At 29.4% G+C, this 23803-nt stretch overlaps 3 protein-coding genes across 3 annotated transcripts; 2 read left to right on the top strand and 1 right to left on the bottom strand.

Moving 5' to 3' along the window:
- The first annotated feature begins 800 nt into the window (after positions 1–800).
- LOC8288257 lies at positions 801–4280 on the top strand. The gene is made up of 3 exons (XM_002529654.4): positions 801–1153; positions 2072–2164; positions 2291–4280. Exons 1-3 carry the CDS (start codon positions 857–859, stop codon positions 2447–2449), a joined length of 549 nt encoding a protein of 182 aa, XP_002529700.2. The 5' UTR covers positions 801–856; the 3' UTR covers positions 2450–4280.
- A 2370-nt stretch (positions 4281–6650) lies between these two features.
- LOC8289834 (cell wall integrity and stress response component 1) lies at positions 6651–9744 on the bottom strand. Its single transcript, XM_002529655.4, has 3 exons — positions 9358–9744; positions 7054–7230; positions 6651–6953 (listed from the first exon to the last, which is right to left on the bottom strand). Exons 1-3 carry the CDS (start codon positions 9667–9669, stop codon positions 6846–6848), a joined length of 597 nt encoding a protein of 198 aa, XP_002529701.1. The 5' UTR covers positions 9670–9744; the 3' UTR covers positions 6651–6845.
- An 8778-nt stretch (positions 9745–18522) lies between these two features.
- LOC8264238 (ATP synthase subunit d, mitochondrial) lies at positions 18523–22315 on the top strand. Its single transcript, XM_002529656.4, has 5 exons — positions 18523–18801; positions 19777–19858; positions 21643–21707; positions 21796–21882; positions 21971–22315. The coding sequence occupies exons 1-5, from the start codon at positions 18631–18633 to the stop codon at positions 22070–22072; spliced, it is 507 nt and encodes a 168-aa protein (XP_002529702.1). The 5' UTR covers positions 18523–18630; the 3' UTR covers positions 22073–22315.
- The last annotated feature ends 1488 nt before the right edge of the window (positions 22316–23803 follow it).

Below are 23803 nucleotides of genomic sequence, written 5' to 3'. Positions count from 1 at the left end.
GATGCAAAGAGATGTCCATGAAAAAGCTAATTAAATGTATTAATCATGATGGAGTTCATAATTATACAGAAAATAAATGATTTATAAGTTAATTATTGCTGGAGATAGAAGACTCAGTGTAGACAATGCCTTTTTCCATGAAAATATGCATTCCTATAGTTGGCCGCGAAATAATAATTGGTTTACTATTAAATTTCTAAATTAATATCTAATTAGTATTGATATTTTAATTTTTTTATGTCAGTATTTTAATTTTTATTTCAATTTAAAATAATATTTTTTTGATCTATTTTTATATTTTTATGAATATAATATATAGGATTTATTTTAATTTTTTCTCGAACTACACATTTAGAGATGAATTCATTTGCTTAGTATAATAAGTTATTAATAAGTTGATAATACTAACGTGACAAATCAATTAAAAGTATTATATTTATAATAATAATATCGGTAAAAATAAATCGAAAAATTATAAATATTTTAAATTAAAATAAAAGTAGAAATATTGATACTAAAAAGAATTGAAGTATTAAATAACAATTGAAAACAATATTGAAAAATAGTACCGTCTTAGCAATTTCCCTCTTTTCTTTTCTTTTAAATAATAATTCTAAGATGTATTAGTCTATAAAGTAGGTAAAACTGGGAAGAGACGAGGAAGGGGGGCCATCCGTTTTATAAAATAAGATAATATAAAATATGGATCAACGGTGCATAAGAATCTTCTAATTCCTATCATTTATTTAATTATATATCAATAATCAGTGGCAATCCGCATTTTAATTGATATATAACCTAACATCTTTTTGATGATCTGCTTCATTTTTCATCCTCTTCATGAAAATCCCTCCACATGGGGAAGAGTAACCATGATTTTAATCCCTTCTTATTTCCTTCTACATCCTGTCCTCCTCCTTTATCATTATCATTCTCCTCATCCTCCTCATCATCATTCTTTTCTTCCTCATCTTCTCCAAGTCTAAATTCTCCTTTCCAATATTCTTCTCCAAATCTTTCTCTAGCACCTTCCCAATCTTCAAATTTTCTCCCGCCTTATGCGGCTGTTGTCCGTGGCCCTTGCTCTGCCTGCAAAATCGTTCTTCAGAATTGCACCGAGAAGTGCTGTTTAGCTACTGATAAACTCCTGCAGGTACATATGAACTATATATACTCTTTTAATCAGTTGCGTACGCCGTCATTTGTTTATTTATCATCACTTTTCATCTTTTAGTGAAGACTGAATTATATCAACAGAAATAGAGGTCATTGTTCCTTTCCAGGATTTATCTATCGGATTTATTTAATAGAAAAAAGCCAAAATTTAAGTGGAATTGAAATTTAATTTGCACAAAAAACAAATCCGCTGGTATTAAAATCCAATCTTCATCTTTTAAACATGACTATATTTTCATATTCCTAAAATCTGACGCGATGTGGAGACAAAGTTTGGATTGCTGTCGTCAAAGGATTTGGGGTTTTAGTAACATGGTTTTGAGGAACAAAGCTAGAACTTTTTTTATAAATGAATGGGTAATTGATATATATATTTATTAATTTTAAATAATTAATTATGTGTCAATTATTTAATATTAAAATATAATTTTTATTAATTATTATATTATTAATATATTTTTATTAATTTTAAATAATTAGTTATATATCAATTATTTAATATTAAAATATAAAAGTTTTATTCATTACCACATATGTATCTAAAATAATTATTATCCTGTATGCATGCTACTTAAGTAGCAAGTTTTGCACTAAGTTCTGTTCTAGGTGATATAATGCAAAATGTTTTTATCTTCACCAAGAAAGGAGAACTTAGTTAGGATGTGTTTGGTTTGTCAAGTATATAATCACATACAAAGAAAAATGGTCAAATCAGAAGCCAAGGGTAATTTCCTTTTCTTTTGAGTTATCCTTAAAAGAGAAAAAAAAAAAGTGAATAAAAAGTTTATTAGTCAAACTCAATTATAGAAGCCAGTCAAACTTGAGTAAGTTGTATACATTGACGTATGTATCCAGAAATCCTTTTATAATTTTGGATGGTGAATTCTAAATGCAGACTGGGTTGCTCTTTGACACTACTGAAGGTGACCAGACATCGGCAGATGATGGGGTATCATCAAAAGCTGATGACAGACGATCCGAAAGTGAGGTGAGATTATACGAAAAATAACCCAGAAAAATAAAATAAAAAAAGAAAAGGATGATCTACAATTTCTTTCTTTTATTTATTTGAAGACTGTCCATTTAAGGTTGATTTCACTTGGCTGGGCTGCAGAGAGCAGAATTGCTATTGGAGCTCCAAAGCATAAAGACAGAAAATCAAAAGCTAAGATACATGTTGAATCAAGTAATCAACAATTACAATGAGATCCAACGTCATCTTATAGCTTTAATGTCGGAGCAGCCGCAGCAAACAGATACAGCTATAGCCTAAGTTACACGACAACAGCAACTCCTCGAATTCAACGGGATTCACACACCTGGCGAAAGAATGCGACATATCATGATACAATATATATATGGCGATACAAGGTTTTTAAAAAAAAAATTAAAACGTAATATATATAGTTTTATTTGTCGTATGCGATACATATATAATTTTTATTTTAAAAACTATAATATTAATTTATTTAATAAATTAATATAATATACTATTATTAAAGATATGTAATTATTTTATGAATATTTTTTTATAATAAAAACTCATGTATTGTCCATATATTTTGTTGAAAAAATATCAACTATTTTCATTGATTCCAACGGACAGCTCCTTACAACAAACAAATGTAATTGCCTCTGCTGATGTGTAACACTCCTATAGGCTAGAAATGTAACAAGCTATGAATCAATTTTCTAAGTAAAAGATACAGTATATCGAACTACATGGAATCAATTTTCTAAGGGCCACATGTGAGCTTTGTGGCCCTTTGATCAATAACTTCCATGCTTTAAATCTTCATAGTGATAATACCCCTTCTTAAGCTAGCGCATACAAGTCTTGGAGGCCCAGCTTGGAGTGGAGAAGTAAAAAGAGAAGAGGCCAATTTCGTGGTCATGAAATCAGCAACCTGGCGCATACCCTGATATTGACTTCCTTGTGTCAGGGCATGAAGCTCTTTAGTTGCAAAGTAGAAGTGGAAGGAAAGAACAATCCCTTGCCAGGAGCAGCCTTAACATATCTTAGCACTCTGTGAACAGTAGATAGGTGAGCTTTTTGGGCTTATCCAAGTAATCGAGAAAGCTTTTGCATAGCATAAGACAAATCAGGTCTTGTAGTGCAGAGATAGAGAAGCTTCCCAACTAACTTCTTGTAAGTGATGCTATCAGATAGTAAAGGACTATAGCTTGGCAGTAGAAACAATAGGAGTAAGAGTTGGCTTGGGATTGAGAAATCTAAAATCTGTCAATAAGTCCAAAGCATATTTTTAATTGATAAAGATTAATGCCTCCTAAGGATCTTGCAATGTCAAGTCCTAGAAAGAATTTAAACTTGCCTAGATCTTTAATGCTACAAGTATCATAAGAATTTAAACTTGCCTAGATCTTTAATGCTACAAGTATCATGCAGAAAGGACTTAATATGAGAGTGAATCAATGACCAAAATCAAATCAACATAAATTAATAGGACTATAAACGATGTAGATTTGGTTTGAGGAACAAAGATGGATCAAATGAGGCAGGATGAAAGCTAAGCTGCAATAAGGCAGTAGTGAGTTTGGCATTCCATTATATGCTTGCTTGTTTCAGGCGAGAGAGGGACTTCTTTAATTTGCACATTTTAGAGAGATCATCAACAGTAAAGCTGGAAGGAACAATCATGTAAATCTCTTCATTTAAATCACCATGTAAAAAGCATTATTTATGTCAAGCTGGTAAAGGTGCCAATGCTTGAAAGAAGCTAATGCAAGAAGTATTTTAATAGTGGTCGTCTTTGCAAAGGAACAAAAGTTTCTAGATAATCCAAACCTAGTTGCTATGTAAAACCCTTAGCAACTAACCTTGTTTTTCAACTTTCAACATTGAGATCTGCTTGTATTTAAATTTTGTATATCCACTTGTAACCAATTGCTTATTTCGATGGAGGTAACTCAATCATTTTTCATGTACTATTATTTTTCAATGCTTGTAACCGGACTTTCATTGCATCTTGTCAGCATTGATGCTTGATAGTGATAACTCGGTCAACAAGATGAGCTATCAATAAGATCTTCAAGGACTAATCCGGTCTCCCGAGTATCTGCAAAGATGGTTAGAAAGCGCCAATGGGTTGTCCAGTGTCAGTTGTATGTTTGTTAAAAAGTAAGTTTTATGTTTGTTACAACTATTTGTATATTTGTTAAAGTTGTTTTCATATATTTATCTCTTTGGTTGTTATACATCTGTACCACTATTTAATTCATCACACATCTAATGACAAGATTCATTCTTTCATGTCATATAGCATCTCTGACTTGGTATCAGAGCTTGCCTCATAAATAACTTCGCAAAACTCATCTTTATCTTCCTCTTCAAACACCATTACAGCCCCTTCATTCAGCTCCTCCCCTTCTTTAATTACTCCTTCGACCAATATTCAGCAAAGCTTCTCAATCAAACTAACCTCAAAAAATTACATTCCCTGGAAATTGCAGTTTACTCCACTTTTCAATCTCTATAATCTTCATGGCATTGCCAATGGTACTGAAGTTGTGCATCCGAAAGAGATTATTGATTCAACCATAAATCAATCTATTCTCAACCTAGAATACACTGCTTGGTTTGCTAAAGATCAACTCCTTTTTTCTTGGTTATTATCATCAATTACAGAAGAAATCTATCCACATCTTATTGGACTTAACTCTGCTTCAAAAGTATGGAGAGACTTAGCATTTGCCTATGGGGTCGTCAGCCATGCTCAACGTACCCAGCTGCATATCGAATTACACAATCTGTCCAAAGACGACAAACCAGTGTCCCAATATCTTTATCAAGCAAAGGCAATTGCTGATTCTCTCACATTAGCCAAACAAGCCATCTCTAACTAACAAACCAATGTCCCGCCATTTATTCCGATGATTAAATCAGTAATTTGTGAAAAAAGTGACTTGAAGTATAATGAGTAGGTAAAATAGCATATATCTATAAATATTGTATTAAAGTTCTTTTCTCATCCTATTAGAAGAAGAATTTTATGGATGTAGGTCTTGCTAGTTATATTAGTACTTGTTTTCTTGGCTGTCAGCAGAGTTCTAGGTCGGGTTGGACTCTTCAACTAAAGTCTAATCATGACACATTTTCTAGGACTTCATGTCATAATAAGATATAGACTTGGTCAACCCCATCTTCCACGAGCATGATAAATCGGTTATTAAATATATAGCATCATTAAAGGTTTTAGGTTTTATTAGGGAGGTGAGGTCAACAGAATAGGCTTTATATGAAGGGGGGAGAGAATGATAAGAAAGAAGAGAAGCTATTGTATGGGGTGAGATTGTAGAGGTTGGTAGATTGTGGTGATGTGAATCAGTTAATACAATTCATCTTGTCTCTTTAGCTCACAGCTCTTTATACAACAATATTAGCAAACAAATATAGCTACTTCTGTTGATGTTTCACACTCCTATACGCTAAAAATTGTAACAAACTATGTAACAATTTCCTAAGTAAAAGATATAGTATATTGAGCTACACTGAGACTAATACACTTGCAAGCTTAACAGTCATTCTAGCAATGACACATGTGATCTTTCTGGCCCTTAGATCAAATACCTTCATGCTTCAATCTTTGTACTAATAATATGGATAACGTGACTTTAAATAAAATTCTAAGACTTATTTTTTATAAAATTATTAAATATATAAATATTTTTTATTTTAATGGAAACTTCTGTAAATTAAAAAAAATAAGAAATAGAAATATTAATATAATAAGGAAAGCTATAAACATTTAAAATTAAATGGTTTTTAAAAATATTACGTGGAAAATCATTTACAATATGCCGTGCACAGATGTTTGGATTGTGAACAAATACCCATGACACTGGTAGTTCTTAAGTTACCAGTTATATTCTAATCCGAATCCAGTTATTTTTTTCTTTAAAAAAAACATTGCAACAAAATTAAGGATGAGGATTTTAATTGGTAGTATCAAAAAAAAAACTTGTATCCAGTAATATGTCCTAAATATACATAATAGAATATGTGTGATTCATCTAATATTAAAATATAAAATATTTATATATATATTATTTTTTATTTATTGTGACGTGTATATCAACCGTAAATAAAAATCTCTTAAATTTTTTTTAAAAAGAATAATAAAAAAATTTTAAAATTTTTTTAAAAAGAATTATCAGCAAGATAAATTTAAATTTACGGAAAAGTTCCTCTGTTAATACACTTCTTGCGAAATCATTGCCAAAAGAATTATGGTTTTCAAGCAATTTAGCAATGAATTATTTCATTGCTAATTACTTATATATTCATCAGTAATTAGTTGGATTTTTATTACTAATTACTTATATTTTTTGTTGGTAAGTCATTTTCAATTTAATTAGATTTCATATAGAAAAGAAACTAGTGACCTATATTTTTCTGTAAATTTATCGTTAAATTTTATTAAAATTTTAATCATACATATTTATTATCAGCCATCTTTCAGTAAATTAATTTTATTGTTAAAATATATAAATTTTATTTTTAAAGAAAAAGTATAAATTTTTGTATGTAATACATTGCTAAACTATCAATTTTTATAAATATTATTTTCTATTGGCAAATACTTGGATTTCCACTTGTCTACCCATCTGAAGCAGTTGATTGGGTCAGTCTTTCTGTGACTTAACTTTTGTCAAACTGTCTCCAAAACAAGAAGACTTTTTATTGTTGACTTCAGTAAAGCATCTCCTACCACCATTCTCAACTTTTTAATAAAACCTTCCCTGCTGATCTTCCTGGCCTGATATGACAATAAAGTGAAAGAAAAATATGAAACAAATAAATCTATAGTACATTATTAGACAGAAGGATAACAAGACTCCATGTCATTTAACATATACCTTGTACTGTTCAAAATTAGTGAGCACATCTTCCATTTGTTTACTAGCAACTTTATTTGCAATTGCATCAAACAACATAGAGAAATGCCGTTTAGGAGTGCCTGTGTTGATTGAAACTAGACTTGGAACTTCTCCTAGAGATCCCACAGATTCTGGGGCAAGTTGGCTTTCGCTTCCCTAAGACAGTAAAAGAATATTAGCAGTCAAATGTTGCCCACTTGGTACTCGAGTTATTTCCATGGCATCCGGTTAATTTTTCTTTTTCTAAAAAAAGAAAAGAAACAGTGACAGAATATTCTAACACACCCAAAATCTGCAGTTTCTCTTAGACATGTCATGGGCCGGGCCTGGGTGGACTCGGGCCGGACCTGACCGGGCCTGACATGATTTTATACAAGCCCGAGCCCGCCTAGGCCCGATGATTTTTTAATATCTCTAAGCCCAAGCTTGAGTCCGAAATCTTTTGAAAAGCCCGGCCCGGCCCGGTCCAGCCCGACCAATTGTTAAACCTGTATAAAAAGGTCGGGCTTGGGCGGGTTCGGGTCGGGTCTGGAAGGGTTCAGGTCGAACCTGATCCGGTTCTGTAATATACAACAAGGTTGTTTAGGGTTTGATATTATTAATAACATGAAAATTATAAACAGAAATAATACATAGTTAAGTGGTTTATAACACTTAATTATATGCTAAAGGTTACATGTTTAGTCCTAGTTATGACATTTCTTTTTCTTAACTAAATTAAACCTCGGGCCGGGCCAAACTTGGATTTTTATATAAATTTCAAATCCGGTCCGAAAATTACGGGCTTTTTTAGGTTCGGGCCAGGCCGGGCTTGTGCACAAAAATTACTGTCCAAGCCCGGCCCGAGGAGTGCGGGCCTGGGCGGGTCGGGCGGGTACCCAGGCCCATGAACAGGTCTAGTTTCTCTTCTCTCTAATTCTTTATCGAAGTTCTTATTTTTGTACTACCTTCTTTTTTCTTATTTTATATTAAACTATTTTAATCAATTAACACAGATTTTTAATCTGTTGAATTTTTTCTGTTAGGGGTTTCTTGAATTTTCGTTTGTAGAGTTTTTTACACCTTTTATGAGATTTATAATATCAGCCTTTATAAAATTCGAATATTCTTTCATAAAGAGTTTTAGGAAATTTAGTACATCTAAAATGTTTAGGTAAGGTATTTTTATTGATATTCTTTTGTAATAAGATTCATCTAAAAATAAAAAAATTAATGGTTAAAAGTAACTATTGAGTGAAGCATACTAAGTATTGAGTTCATGTTAAGACAATTGAAAGATATAAACATAATTTTTCAATTTTTTAGCATAATTTTCTTTTTACACTTTTTAATTTTACTTAATTTTATTTGATCAAGATCTATTTTTATCGATCAATGAATGAATATTCTTGAATTCCTATAGGAAAAAGTACCATATGAAGTTGGCACATCCACGACATCATGAAATATATATATAACTGTTATTTTTATCTAAACTATTAATTATATCTTGTATATAAATAAATTTCTCTATTTTTAATAATTAATTTTAATATTTTTTTTCGGAAATACTGAAATAATTAATCCAAAGTTATGACTTACTGAAAAATCTTAAAATAAATGTTTAAATTTTATTAGTGTAATTTCAGCCAGTTTAATATTTAAAAATAAATTAGCTATTTGATTTGAATATATTAAAAGTTAAAAGCTATAAATTACTAAAACCTAAAAAAAAAATGTGTACTGAAATACTTTAACTAAATAAAAACCTTATATAAAAATGTATGAAGAAATTGATAAAGTAATATCTTTTAGTTAATTAAGTCACAAAATATTACAAATTAATGATATATTCTATTTTTTAGATATGTAAATAAATTCTAAAAGAACATAATCATAATATATTGATATTTCAATTTTGATTAATATTTATTTTTTACTGAATGATATAATAGTTTAACATAATAAAATCAAAAATAAAAAGATTAACTAATTCAAAACATAAGAATCCACTACTATAATTTGATATAATTCGATATAACTTAAAAATAATGTTAAAATATTTGAAACTATTAAAAGTATTAAAACTTTTATGCAGAATTCATTATTAGATTGTTAGATTCAAGAGTTTTTACACTATAAACATGAACTTTGCTATCTACTTATCAATGGAACTCTCATGTACCTGTAAACATTTTAAGTAAATCCTAAACAATTTATAACTTTCCTTTTGCTCAAACAATTCAGTCTGGACAATATGACATAGAAGACTAAATATCAATGAAACTTATTAAAATTGCATACCTGTAAACAACAGTTCTCGGTGTACGCATGAAAGGTTCTGCAGACAGCGCAAAGGCCAAGAACAGCAGCAGCAGAAGCAGGAGACGGGAAAACACTTGAAGGTTGGGAAGGTGCTGTGGGAAGATCTGAAGTAGGCCGGAAAGGAGAATTTATACTTGGAGAAGATGAACAAGGAAAAGATGAGGACGAGGACAATGGCTTCAAGGACCATGAGGACGACTTTGAGGAGGAGGACGAGGACGAGGACGATGGAGAAGAATAAGAGGATGTAGAAGGAAATAAAAATGGATTTGAATCATGGTTTCTCGCCATATGGAGAGATTTCTTCCAGAGAAAGGAAAGCAAAAACTGGTAGAGCAAAGAGTATTAAGGAATTGAAATACTGTATCAAATGTCAATTTTTCCACAAAGTGGGAATTATATACAGTAATTAAAGGACACCGAAAGTGCTCATGCGACCATCTTTGGCTTTACTTTTTAGAAATTGGAAGTGTCTTTCCTTGTATGTTCTCAGTTTTACGTTTGGGTTTCAATTTATTGACCATAATATATAAGCTTCATTAAAAGAAAGAGGAAAGTGGTATGAACCTTTGTTTCATAAATGGGTGAATTTTAAATGGCCAATGAGGTCCGTGAACTGGAATAATCCGGTTTATTTTTACTTACACTAAATGTATGTATAAAGTTATTAAATGTAAGCAGTGACCAAGAAGGATCATGGCTCCCTAATTTAGGTATTTTTAAAATTAAATTAGTTTTTTTACAATTATATTTTTTGTGAGATTATATTTATTTTAAATGCATTAGATTAGACTATTTTAACTTGACCAACAGACTCTAATTTTAATTTGGTTTATTTATTGTAAAATTAAATAGATCCTAAGCAAGTATTTACTCTTTTTAAATTTCAAATATGAAAATTTTACACTTTCTAAAATTTAAAAAGGAAGAAACTCTTAAACTATAAAAAAAAAAAAATTAGCTTAGAATTTTGTTAGAGTACCATTATGGCACTGTATCATTATAAGTCTGTTTTTAATTATAGACAACCAATTGATATTATTTTATATAATTTATTAGTTTTATAGCTATATAAGTAAATTTTATAATGTAGGGTATCACTTATTAAAATCTAAAAGTAGATAAAAAGTTTAACAAATAAAAATAATATATTTAGCTGATTAATAACTAAGCACTATATATAATTACTAATATGGTATTTAATTATATTAATAAATTATTAGAATTAAAATAATATCAATTTTTATAGATTTATATAGAACTGTAGAGGCATTGTACATTGAAATGGCTCTTTACAATTTAATTTTAATGCAAAGCTTTGGCCTCCCTTTAAATTTACTTTTAGCTCCACCACTAAATATAATTTAATTATTTATTAGTTTAATATATATACTAAATAAAAAAATTTAAAATCTCTTCAAAATGACGATGTAACCTGAAGGGTAGCCGCTATAGATATCCTCCACTAGGTTACGTTTGGAATTTTAATCCAACTTATATATTTTTGAGATTAAGATTCTCTCATGTTTAATTTGAATATGGTTTATCATGTTTGTAATTTTTATTTAACATTTTATTAAAAAGTTAAATTTAAATTTTTTAAAAATAAGAAATTATTTTTCAGATAATAAATCTCAATCATTCAATATAAATTCAATAGTTAAAATTATCTAAATATGACCTATCATGTTAACAATAACATGAGAGGATGTCTTGGATTTGAAACTAGTAGAGTAATGGTGGTAATGGAGGGAGTGAAGGCGATGGATTTAGAGTCCATAAGCATATTAATATTTTAATCTAGTTTAATTTTTAATAATTTACTTGCCTGCAATAATACACTCTTAAATTGGGGTAAACTGCCCAAATAGTCAAATGTCTTGAGTAAATTGGCAAAAAAAAGTTAGTTTGGGAGTAATTGGACATGGCTTACAAGTTGGTGTGCCCGGGGGCGGGGGCCAAATTGCCACTTAAGCCTAAGTTACCCCTAAGATCAAATTCTAAACGGAAAAAAATGAAAATTTTATTACTGTTTTAAAAAGAAAAATCTAACTTGGGTAGGGTTTGTGTTAAATTCTAGGCGAGATCACTAAATCTGGGATTGTTTTAAGTGGATAAAAGCCCATTTAGTCTTATTAAAAAGAATTTAACAATTATAATATATAATTGGTTCGTGATGAGAATAAAGTATAAATATGCTAGTATTTATGCATAAAAAAAAATGCTAGTTAATAATAAAAAGGTCTAGTTGTCAAAAAATTATATATTTAAAAATATTTATCAAAATTTAACTTGTGTTTTTAAAAAAGAGAAAATCATGATTTAGTAACTAAAATAAAATCTAGTTTAATTTGTTTTTCTTTTCTTTAATTTGCTTTTAGAACAACTCCTAACTATTTTTTTCTCTCTCGTTTGTATGACTGGTTGCAAACTATAATCATTTAGCCTCCTTTGATTGATCGTTGCTATCAATGGGGAGGCATTTAACAACAATAAAAACACACAAATTTCTTTCCAAAATAAATTTGAATCCAAACTCCAAAAAATTACAACAAATTTAACAAGTATCTTATTAATAATTTACAATACACAACATCAAACAAAAAACTAAATATTATAACTTCTTGAAGATAAATTTCTTAATTCTTTAATTTTGTAAGTTGATTTTGTGTTATTTAAATTTTATTATATTAAGATATTTCAAAAGCGATCACATTATGTGATTTTTAAGTATTTAAAAGTTATAAAAGATGATTATTGGATTTCAAAATTCAGATCTACAAAAAACTATGTATTTAGATTTATTTCCTAAAAAATTCAGAAAATAGTATATATCATAAGTATATACTTTTAAAAGGCCTAATTACCAACTAAATCCTGAATTTTGTAATTTTTAACAGTTTTGTCCAATTGTCTCAAAATTTTAAAATAAATACCTCTGTTTTCAATTTATTTTTAAAAACTCTTTTTGATAATAATTTTTAAAATTTTACAATGAGAAAAATAATGTGGCAAGTCAATTATGCTTACTAAAATAAAAATTAGCAAGTCAACAAAAAATTTATTGTGTTTAGACGTAAAATGTGTGAAAGGATGCACATCTGTGAGACTTTTATACCATACTGTTACGTCTATAACAAACTATTTTTGCTGATTCACAATTATTATTCTTTTAGTAAGTATAATCGACTTTTCATTTCATCTTTCCTATCGTGAAATTTCAGAAATTATCATCAAAATTTTATTTTGATAACAAATTTAAAGTACAGGTATTTGTTTAAAATTTTAAAACAATTGGATAAAATTATTAACAAATTGTAAAATTTATGATTTAATTTGTAATTAGGTCTTTTAAAATTTAATAAATTTGTGTTTATGTGTATGTTTTATATATATATATATATATATATATATATAACTTATAAATTTTTGTATATTGACTATTATATGATATAGATATATAAGAGGAATACATCAATTATACTTTATATGGAAAAAGTTATTGCTTAGGAAATATAAAATAATTTTTAAAATATATATAGTAGACAGTATTATTAAGTATATAACGAGTTTATTTCATATATATAATACTATGATTCTCATTGAGTTTTCTCCATTCATATTTTTAATATTATATATATATATATAATATTTTTCTTCATCAAAAAAGACATTGGAAAGAAAATATAAAATACATAAATTTTGATGCAAAGAATATTTAATAGTGATGTGCGCTATCCGCATAAAACAAAATGCACCAATCGTATCAAGTAATAAAATAATGAGTAAGAATACCGTTCCACTTGAGACTAATTTTGAATATTATTCTAAAACATATACTAATGTTTAGCAAACAAGATATTGTTTGGATATGGTATAATTTAAAAGTAAACTAAATTAAAAACAAGAATTAAATCGATTGGAATATTTATCAAGGATAAAGCCTATTCATATAATGAATTCCTTTAATAAGTTAAATACTTCATGAATCAATTTACAATTAAACCAAACTCAAAAAATAAATTGGCATTTCACAACTTTTGGGTAAAAATCTTTCTCAAGTGATTAAACCACTAATTCTTAAGATAAGGAAAATGAATCTCTCATCAAACCCACTCACTTAGGTTGTGCTTTAAGTTTAAGGAACCTTTATACCAAAAAATTTTATAGATCTATTTCTAGTATCCCAATCAATTCTTAATTCCTAAGATATGATAAATTCATAAATAGCTATCTCTAATCAATTTATGAAAATAAATCTCAATCAATACGTCGACTTATCAATTGAAATGGATAGTTAAGCAATCAAAAGGATAAGACAACTTATAGAAAAGATCTAATTGTATAAAACTTAAATCAATCCATACAATACAAATTAGGGTTCATCAAAATCCGAATAGCAAAAAAAATTAATTCATACACATTGCAAATAAGAAAGAAGAATTAGGGAAGGAAGATCTCAAACTATTCATGGATGAGAAGTAATGAAAATCTTTTATCTTGAATCTCCAAATCTAGAAACAAAGGTGCAATTGATATTCTTTCTTGAATAATACCTAATAAAACTTTAAGAACTGAAAGAAAATTGACTTTTTAAAAGTTTCTCTCTAGAAAATGAAGTAAAAGGCTAAATCCCCCAAAACAAAACCTAAAAGATCCTTAAATAGTGAAGTAATAAATTTCCCACGGAGACCACACGGGAAGGTTACATGGGAGTATAAGCTCCTTGTGTGGAATATTTTAGATTTGGTCCCTTCTCGACAAGACACACAACAGTGTGAGCTTCCGTGTCAAGACATCTTACATTCACCCACTTTTCACAACCCACACGGCAAGCCACACAGCGGTGTGCTCCCTATGTTTGACAATGAAGTTTATGTCCTTTTACCAAATCCACTCCAAATTGTGACATGAGGGTATGGTTTCCTGTGTCATGCCCATGTCAAGACTAATCTTGGATAAATATGCTTTTCATTTGCCCAATTCATATAGTTTTCGACCATTCATTTTTTTGACATGTATTATCTTTAAAATGTCTAAAAAAACTGAAAAGCAAGCTTAAACAAACAAATCAAACTCAATTGAAGATAAAATCGATATAGAATAAAGCTTGATAATAAGTGTTTTTAGTACTTATGAAATAGCAATAGCTTTTATATTCAATTTCATGATTTATTTTCATGAATTAAAACATGTGTAACTAAATATTTTTTATAATTAGTTAATGCTATTATTAGTGATTAAAATTATTTATTAGAATCTATAATATTTTTGCATCAAATATATAGATTTTAATAGATTCAGTAATGGTAGTAGATACTCATTATATAGTGATGTGCGTAAAATATACACATCTAAATAGGGTTTTTAAGATCGATCTTATGGATATTTGGATGTGAATTGGTACCAACACTCACTCTATGCGTCTGTTTGTGTGCATTAGGTCTAAAAGAAGTCAAAGAATGAAAAAGGAAAGAATTGGAGCATAATTGGACGTCAAAGCTACCGAAACGAGCTAAGTACGAGCATCAGGAAGCTGAACATGGCCGTGTTGGTTTCAACACTGGCCGTGTTGGCTGGGTCAAACATGAAAGAAAAATAAACTTTTAGGGAGCACGACCACAGAGAGTAACACGGGCGTAAACACCAGCCCGTGTTGGGAACACGGCCATCAACATGGCCGTGTTAGCGGCGACAAGGGGAATTAATTAAAAAAAAAGAGAGGAAAAAAAGAGGGAGCGAGGGCGAACGTCCCAAACCCTAACTTTTCTTTCTCAAAGGGTTTTCTGAGCCGAAACCAAGGAAAAAGGAGACTTGGATCAAGGTTTCAATCGAATTCTCTTCGAGGATTGAAGATTGGGCGAGGTTCGTTGATTGGTTTTCAAATCGAGCAAGCAGAACAAGAATCGATTCAATTCGAGCAAGAGGAATTGGGGCTATTTACTCTCATCCAAGGGTGTAATCGAGTTTCTCTACCTTTTTACTCATTGTTGTAATTGAATTCTTATGGATTTTGATAATGAACATGATAAGCTAGATTGATTTAATCCATTGGGATTTCTTTACTATGTTCGCTTGATATTATATTGTTGGATTGTTTGGGTTAATTTTGTATTTTTCTTGTTTTCAGTATTAATAAGATAATGCATTATTCATGAGACATTGTGAATTGTGATGTTTAGATTGCTTTATGAGATTGAGAAGTCCATTTGGCAATTTAAATTTTGAATAGCAAGAACTGGTTAATAATCACTTAGAGATAAAGATAATTAACTAGTCGGATTAAGAATTAACAAAGCTTAATAGAGGCGGATTAAAACTTAATGCTAATTTAAGAATCAATCGTTAGGAAGAGATTCCAACTTTAGATTATTAGGTTTAGGAATTCGATTATCTCGAGAGAGAAACCGAATTCGGTTAAGAATTCATCCATAGGTAGCATAATTAGACTCACCAATCCTTTATCTTTTGTTTGGTTGCCAACTAATTTATATTCCCTTTTGGTTTGTCTTCTTGTCTTGATTATTTTATTTATCAATTACTCCTGCATCTCCCTTAGAACTTAGCTTGTAGTTAATAGTTAGTTTAGAAATTATTCATCATCCATTTTAGGTTAATATAACAAAGAACAAAGAAGTAACTCTGGGCTTTCGCTTTCCCGAGGAATACGACATTGATACTCGCCATTAGTGCTACATTGCATCGATAGGTACACTGCCTTAGATTGTAGCTAACACAGATAGCATACATCATATAGTCATAATATTATCGAAATATATTGTTAAATATATAAATTTATTAAATTTAAGTTAAATATACTTATAATATACTTCAATAATATTTTTCGTATACTCGAAATAAATTTGATATGTAATTTTCATTCTTGTTCGCTCCATTTAAATTTTGATTTTGTTTTACATTATTTCACGAAGTTTGAAAATTTATTGTTCTTTGATATATATGAGAATGCTCGTTGCATCAAAAATTACATACCTCATGTTTTTTTCTCAATGTTCATTGTGGTGAAGGATAATAGATATCGTGTCCATGTCAATATATAAAATAATATAAAAGATAATTTTAAAATTTGAACGAAAAAAATTCAGTAAGAATCATAGTATCATATACTTAGTATATATTGTCTACTGTATACCTTAAAAAATTGTTTATACTTTTATATTTTCTTAGAAAATAATTTTTATATATAATATATAATTGATATGTTCCTTTTATATACTAATATTCATATAATAAATAATATATAAAAATCTTACAAGATATATATCTAACACACATGATATAAGCATAATTTTACTAAATTTAAAGAATATATACTTATGATATACTTTTAGGATATTAAAAGATTATAAATAAAAAATAAAGAAAAATTTATTTAAGAAAAAAGGAAAAAAATAATATATTAAGTAGCCTTTATCCGTAATGAAAATAGATGTTTTGGGAGTAAAAGAAAAATTGGAAATATAATATATATGAAAATCAATTAGGTTTGAGGTGCAAAAAATCGAGTCGTTTTGTAGACAAAGACTGTGAAGTGCAACAAATTTAGTGCAAATACTAGAGGCATCATGCATCATGACGCATATATAAATAATGACACGGAATATAAATCAAATAATTAATTTTAAAATTTTCTTAATTGCGACAACTAGAATAATAGTAATGATAATAAAAATAATTAATTACCAGCATCATCATATTATGAAAATATATTCTTTTAAACAAATTGAAAATAATGGTCTAATAATCATATTAATCCAAGATCACACACGTCTGCAACTGCTTTTTTTGAATATTTATTTGTTTTTGCTTTTTGGTAAATCTTTTTTTCTTCTCTTTATATTTTTGAAAAGTAATCATTTTTTTACGGTCATTTATCAGTTGTAATTAAGCTTTAATTGTATTGAGATGTATTTTAACTTGCATTTTCTCATTTATAATTAAAAAGTTAAAATTTTTTTTCGAGTTTATTCGAATAAGTCTCAGCTTGAATAATTATTTTTAATTCTAATTTTCTATTATAAATTAATAAAAATTTAATTATCAAAATGAGAAAAAATAGAATTTAATTATAATAAAAAAATAATTTAATATTTTATTTATTAGAATAATTAATTATTAAAATTTATTAGTACTAATATTTGAATATGTTAACTAACTAATTGCAGACATGTTGATAACTAACATGAGAAATTTGAAATAAATCACCACCTTTACATATTAATATCTTCTATGAAAAATTAAAATTTCTTTAAATATTTTATGAAAATATGAAATATAATATATAAAGAAAACAAATTAGAATAAAACTGAAACTTTTAAAAATAGATTAATACATCTATAATATCATTATCTAAAATTAATAATATAAACAATTGATATATTTTATTATTAACTTTATGTTGTGGTCGATAATATATGAATTTTATAACGATAGTGATAATTAATTTTATAAATATATACATTAAATAAAAAAGATATAACAAAAATAAAAAGAATTTTGAAAGAGAAAATGATAAGTCAAAATTTAATATACATTAGTGTTAGATCAGAGCTTTAATATACTTTTATAATATAAATAATCTTTTATTTATATTTATTAATAAATAAATAAATAATTAGTATGAATTTTATAAATTATAAATTAGTTTATTTACATTACTTTTATTAGGAATATTAATTTTTAATACTATTGTACTATTTTATTAAATTAATATATTTTTACAATATAAATAAATTTTTAATTTTTAATTTTATTTCTTACTAGTTATAAAATAATTAGTATAAATTTTATAAATTATAAATTCATTCATTCATAGATGAATTTACTATAATAAATTTTTTTTTCATTATCTGAACAATAAAATTATTTATAATACTAAATTTAGAATATATATAATTTTATTTTTTAAATGATAATAAATCAAATAATTAACATTTACATAAATCATACGCCTGTGTAAATTTTCCGAAGTTTTTTTTTTCAATTGAGCCTGATAAAGAACAAATTCTTGTAAAATTATTGTAGGTTAGAACTCAGGCCCACTGTAAGCCCATAACATCATGGACTTGGTCTCTTGTATTTTATACGAAACGACACCGCTTGGCCCGCATAACCAAACCAAGGGCTTCTTCCTTTCTCTTTGGCTGTCAGCTAAGTATTGGGAGACATTATTATTCTCTCAAAAACATTTGTTTGGCAACTGAGAAAGTAAAGGAAAACAAGAGAAAAAAATGAGCGGAACAGTAAAGAAAGTTACAGATGTGGCATTCAAAGCATCAAAAAAAATTGATTGGGAAGGTATGGCTAAGCTCCTAGTCTCCGATGAAGCTCGCAAGGAATTCGCCACACTTCGCCGCACTTTCGATGAAGTTAATTCCACCCTCCAGACCAAGTTCAGCCAGGTTATTTCCACTTTCTCTCTCTTTATCATTTGAGTTGTTATTTTTGTAATTTTATCTGGGTTTTGTTTTTTACAAGACAAGATTGTGTTTGTCTTTTCTCTTTTTTTTTTTTTGGTCTCTATGCGTGTGTATGTGATTTAGGATTAGGGACATTGGATCTGATTGATTTTGTGGGGGTAGTTATGGAATGTGATTTTTGTTGCTTGATTAGTATTTGTTTCTGGGATTTGGGTTTTTTTTTTTTTCTTTTCCGGTTGTTCTTGTAATGATTGCATTTTTGTTTGTGTTATTATGCTGCATTTTGATTTGGTGAAGGTTTGTAATTTTTGTTTTGTTTGATACGAGATAAGGGTTTAATTTTATATTTGAAGTTAACTTGTTGCTAGTTGGATTGTGAAAGACTATTTTGTTTCTTTGGTCATGCGAAATGAACTAAAAAAGAAATTGAATTTCTGTGATTGGTCTTGGTCTTTTTTTCACTTGGTTGAAAGCTTAAAGAGTTTGGTGGATTCAATTTTACTCAATTTGGTGGAGGGTAATGGTTTGTTAGATTGATGAGAAAACGTAAAAGTAACTTATTTGGTATGCATAGCAGAAAATGCAAATAGTTCAAGCAATTGATTCTGCTTGGAATAGCTTTGAAGATCTCAGTGTAACATCTATTAAATTAACATAAAAAAAACATGTAGGAGTAGGACTCTTTCTCTGCAAGTGTTTTTGCATAATTGGTATGTGAAGTTATTCTATAAGACTTCAGGCCCCTGAAAGTCTTTGCACGTTATGGTAAATGCTTTCTCTAATGACTGATACTATGACTAAAATCCATGTTTAGATGATATCATACTACTATTATATGAAAATCATAAAGGTGAATTTGTATCTTCTGAAAACAGCTCTCTGAACGCTGCGGTTGTCTATGCTAGCTGTCATTGTAGTAGGTACTCTTTTATGGTTGTTGATCTTCTCTTTCTGCAGGAACCTGAACCTATAGACTGGGAATATTATAGGAAAGGAATTGGCTCTCGCTTAGTGGATATGTACAAAGAGGCTTATGATAGTAAGTTTATTTTCATTGGCAAATGTTCTGGAATGTGCTTTCTTTTACCTGAATCACTAAATATTATTTCGACTGCCTAATTCTTATTTGCCCTTATAATTTGGAATGGCTGCTCTGATCTGCCAAATGATTGGTTACTAGTGTCAATTCTATCTCTAGGAAATTAATTATTAGATTTGATTTTTGCCTGCCTCTTATCAGATAAACAATTTAAGATAGGATAAGACACGCCTCTTTCCTTGTAAGGGTTTAAATTTTAGCAATCTGTCATATGTTGAGTCGACTCAAATATGGTGCTGCATTAATACTTAAAGAATATGAAATCAATGTAAAAGCTTGCCTTTCATTTATTTTTGAGGGTCTTGAATATTATGTCAATGAAATGCTCTTGCATATGTTTTCAGTAGTATTCTTGAGTATATTCAGCTGTACAAGTGGAAGCTCAGAAACATAGTTTTGTGTTAAATCCTAGCTGCATATTTCTATCTTTGAGAGCTGTTGGCATGCATATATTTCCATATTTCTAGTATTGGCTCTAAAACTGTATTTTGAATCCGATGCTTAATTAATTGATGCACTAATGTTTTTCTTTCTTCAATGTGCATTCCCTATGCCTTATATTGTGCTCTCAGTGCTTGTTTAGAGTTGATAATTCAGTGAATACCTCAGGATTCCCATTTCCTTGCCTCTCAAACGTTAAGAGAAATGTTTTTGGCTCTCAGAAACATTTTAGTTTGAAGCATTCCGATTGCAATTTTTAACTATTTGTGTAAATGAGACAAAATTTACCAAAAAATTAAATAAGGGAAGACCATAGGTGTTTAAGTTTCTGTAAAATTTTGTTCCTAATCATAGATCAACTTTTTCTTTTAATAGTTTCTGCGGGATGATTTCAAGCACTTATTTGCCTACTAAGGCTTCACACCTACAACATAGCGTGCAATTACTTTTTGTAGAAGCTTCTAAAGTTTTTCTTTGATCAAAAAGTAGACTGAAAGGCACTGCCAATCGGGCTTCAAGTCCAGTTTCTTCTTAGTTTTTAACCAATCAATTTGAAGTCTTACTGGCCTAGTGAGCTTTTGTTTATGATCCATATTCAAATAGTTTTATTTGCCCATTAACGTTACTCATGTCACTCCTGTATTCTGCAATGTCTCGAGTCCTTTTTATCGGTCTGATTGTTTGTTCTTTTGTCAATTTATGAGGATGTCAATTGTTTTGGTTCAGTGGTTCATGCACCAGCATCATAGCCTTGTTCCCTTTACTTTATGTTACATGCCGTTGTTCAATGAATTGATAGTCTCAGCACTACTTATAAGATGCCAACTTTTGTACCAGTTATTAGGTACCCGTTTTCTTGCTTGATATGAAGAATCCATTGCACAAGCAGGTCCATAGAGACAGTACTTGATGTCTATCTTTATTGAGTTCATGAAGACCCATTTTGGTAGTCCTAGAGAGTGTGCCGCACCTATTTTTTGTTTACTTGAGTTTGGCTGGCATTCTGTTAATTCCACCATTTTGGCCAAACAAGGGTTACCTTTGTACTTCCATCTTTGTGTACATACTACATGGGATCATAGCTTTGCTTTTGAGGATCTTTATCCTGCTATGGTATTCTGCATTTTTAGCTTTTCAAAACATGACCTGTGCATGGTATGACTTAATAAATTTATGGCGTGATGTTTTTCATTCCTTATAATATCAAGTGACTAATTAGTGCATTTTCTTTGTGAGAAACATATAAAACTTATATGTGCCCGTGCTTCTATTTTCTCTTGCAGGCGTAGAGATCCCCAAGTTCGTGGACACAGTTACCCCTCAATACAAGCCTAAATTTGATGCATTGGTGAGAACCAACTCTCAAGTTCTAATTGCCATATACCATTTAGAATCTTTCTCCTTCTCATTATATATATTTTTCATATGGGTTCTAGTTGGTGGAATTGAAAGAAGCAGAGGAGAAATCTCTGAAGGAGTCGGAGCGTTTGGAGAAAGAAATTGCAGACGTTCAAGAGTTGAAGGTAAATAAAAAAGAATGCTCAATTTTTCTTTTTCTCCATTAATCTTATCCGGCCTTTGATTTTAACATCTGGTATTCTATCTGAACAGAAAAAGCTGAGCACCATGACTGCTGAGGAGTACTTTGCAAAGCATCCTGAGCTCAAGAAGAAGTTTGATGATGAGATCAGAAATGACTACTGGGGCTATTGACCATAATAGTTGTTTATGGCACTTGACCAAATTTCTGCCCAGAATTATGAACTCAAACGTGTTCCTGTTCTTTTGCAATAATAATTGCCAAGCAATTGTTTCATGGTAATTTGGGTGCTCTCGGATTGTAGAATTTGAGCTTCTCTGTCAAATGCTAGATTTCCGTCTCACAAGAATGGTTAAATTTACAAGATAATGCTTTTTGTTCAAGCAACATAAATAATCAATCTTTTTTACCTCCCATTGTTTTTGTTTCCCTTGGCTTGTGCCGAGTTTATACGGTGAGATGTTTACATGCAGACTATCAACCAGATTGATTTGGACTTATTCAGCAATGTGTTGTATACTTTGTGGTTAAAAAAAGAAAAAGTTCAAGTACAAAAGAGAGAATCTAGATTTAAGCTTATGTGCAGGAACTTGTTTATAAAACAAGTTGAGTTGAACTAGAAATATTCATATTAAAGATCATGTGTCTGACCGAATCCAACTGGAGCAAATAATTTCTTAAATTTTCGTTATAAATAAAAATATTCTTGGGCCATATTTGGAATAACATAATGGAATATAATTTAATCATTTAATGTAATGTACATTATATTGTAATATAATATAATGTAATTCATTACCATGTTTGTTCATAAAAAAATTATAGCAAAAAAATATATGTAATGTAATGTAATTATAATTATAATTATAATTATAATTATAATATTTCATTTATTTTATAATCGTTGGTGTAGAAATAAAATGTTAATAAATTATTTAAAAATAATATTACAACTTATCATTTTTTTGAAATATTGTCGGTCACTAGAATAATGATCGTCAGTCACTGAAATTTGATTACCAATGGAATCTGGTTATTGTTTACTGAAATTTGATTACCAATTGGAATCTGCTTATTGTTTACTGAAATTTAATTGTCGGATACTAAAAGTTAATCATCGGCCGTTAGAATCCGATAACAGATCGTTGGATAATGATGTTGAGTAGTGATTGAAGGTGCTTAAATTTTATTAATAAAAATATATTATAATTAATTATAATTATATAAATTTTATATATATTGAACATTATATCATACTGAGAATAATTGATTACATCATGTATTTATCATTACATTACATCAAAAAATAAATTAATTACCAAATAAAGTAACAAAGCATGTAATGTAATGGTAATTACATTATCCCTTTCTGATTTCCCAACTAAAGTAAAAAATGTATTTTCAAGTCAAGATGTCGATTCGTTTTCCGCCCCAAATGAGATGGGGAATTTGTAACCCCTTTTTTTTTTTACTTTTTGGCCCTTCATCTTTCTGAATCGAGGCCCAGCCTAGCTCGCATCGTTCCAACAACCGGCCTCTTCATTTCAATAATCATGATGAAGAATCCAATAGCTTTTCTTAAGACCCACAATCATCTATCTTTGATAAAGATTTGAAACCGGAGCCTCCGAACAAGGCAAACAAACGGCAGCACCTGGGTAAGATAAGAGCACGACTACTAGGGCACAATCCAAAGCAAGGTAGCCAGAGGTTCAATTGCAATGCCTCTTGAGGAAGGCGTCGTCGAGAAGGTGGGCGATAATATCCCTTCCCCTGAATATGGCGGGAGTAAAAAGACACCTCTACGCTCATCAGTAACCTGGGATGAAACCACAAGGTTACCCGAATCAACCGCATCTAAGGGCCATTTATCCTATTTCTTGCTGGGATTGCCTCCGTATCAG

This window comes from Ricinus communis, chromosome 6 (assembly GCF_019578655.1).
Source record: "Ricinus communis isolate WT05 ecotype wild-type chromosome 6, ASM1957865v1, whole genome shotgun sequence".
NCBI lineage: Eukaryota > Viridiplantae > Streptophyta > Magnoliopsida > Malpighiales > Euphorbiaceae > Ricinus > Ricinus communis.
The sequence above is the reverse complement of the archived record's forward strand: the minus strand, read 5'-3'. Positions and strand labels throughout refer to the sequence as shown.

Excerpts from the sequence above, each read along its gene's own strand:
- LOC8288257 (XM_002529654.4), top strand. The coding sequence starts at position 857 with ATGGGGAAGAGTAACCATGATTTTAATCCCTTCTTATTTCCTTCTACA. Across the intron at positions 1,154-2,071 it reads CTACTGATAAACTCCTGCAG|ACTGGGTTGCTCTTTGACAC; the intron begins GTACATATGAAC and ends TTCTAAATGCAG. Across the intron at positions 2,165-2,290 it reads ACAGACGATCCGAAAGTGAG|AGAGCAGAATTGCTATTGGA; the intron begins GTGAGATTATAC and ends GCTGGGCTGCAG.
- LOC8289834 (XM_002529655.4), bottom strand. The coding sequence starts at position 9,669 with ATGGCGAGAAACCATGATTCAAATCCATTTTTATTTCCTTCTACATCC. Across the intron at positions 7,231-9,357 it reads CCGAGAACTGTTGTTTACAG|GGAAGCGAAAGCCAACTTGC; the intron begins GTATGCAATTTT and ends TTACTGTCTTAG. Across the intron at positions 6,954-7,053 it reads CTAATTTTGAACAGTACAAG|GCCAGGAAGATCAGCAGGGA; the intron begins GTATATGTTAAA and ends TTGTCATATCAG.
- LOC8264238 (XM_002529656.4), top strand. The coding sequence starts at position 18,631 with ATGAGCGGAACAGTAAAGAAAGTTACAGATGTGGCATTCAAAGCATCA. Across the intron at positions 19,859-21,642 it reads GTACAAAGAGGCTTATGATA|GCGTAGAGATCCCCAAGTTC; the intron begins GTAAGTTTATTT and ends TTTCTCTTGCAG. Across the intron at positions 21,708-21,795 it reads AGCCTAAATTTGATGCATTG|TTGGTGGAATTGAAAGAAGC; the intron begins GTGAGAACCAAC and ends TATGGGTTCTAG.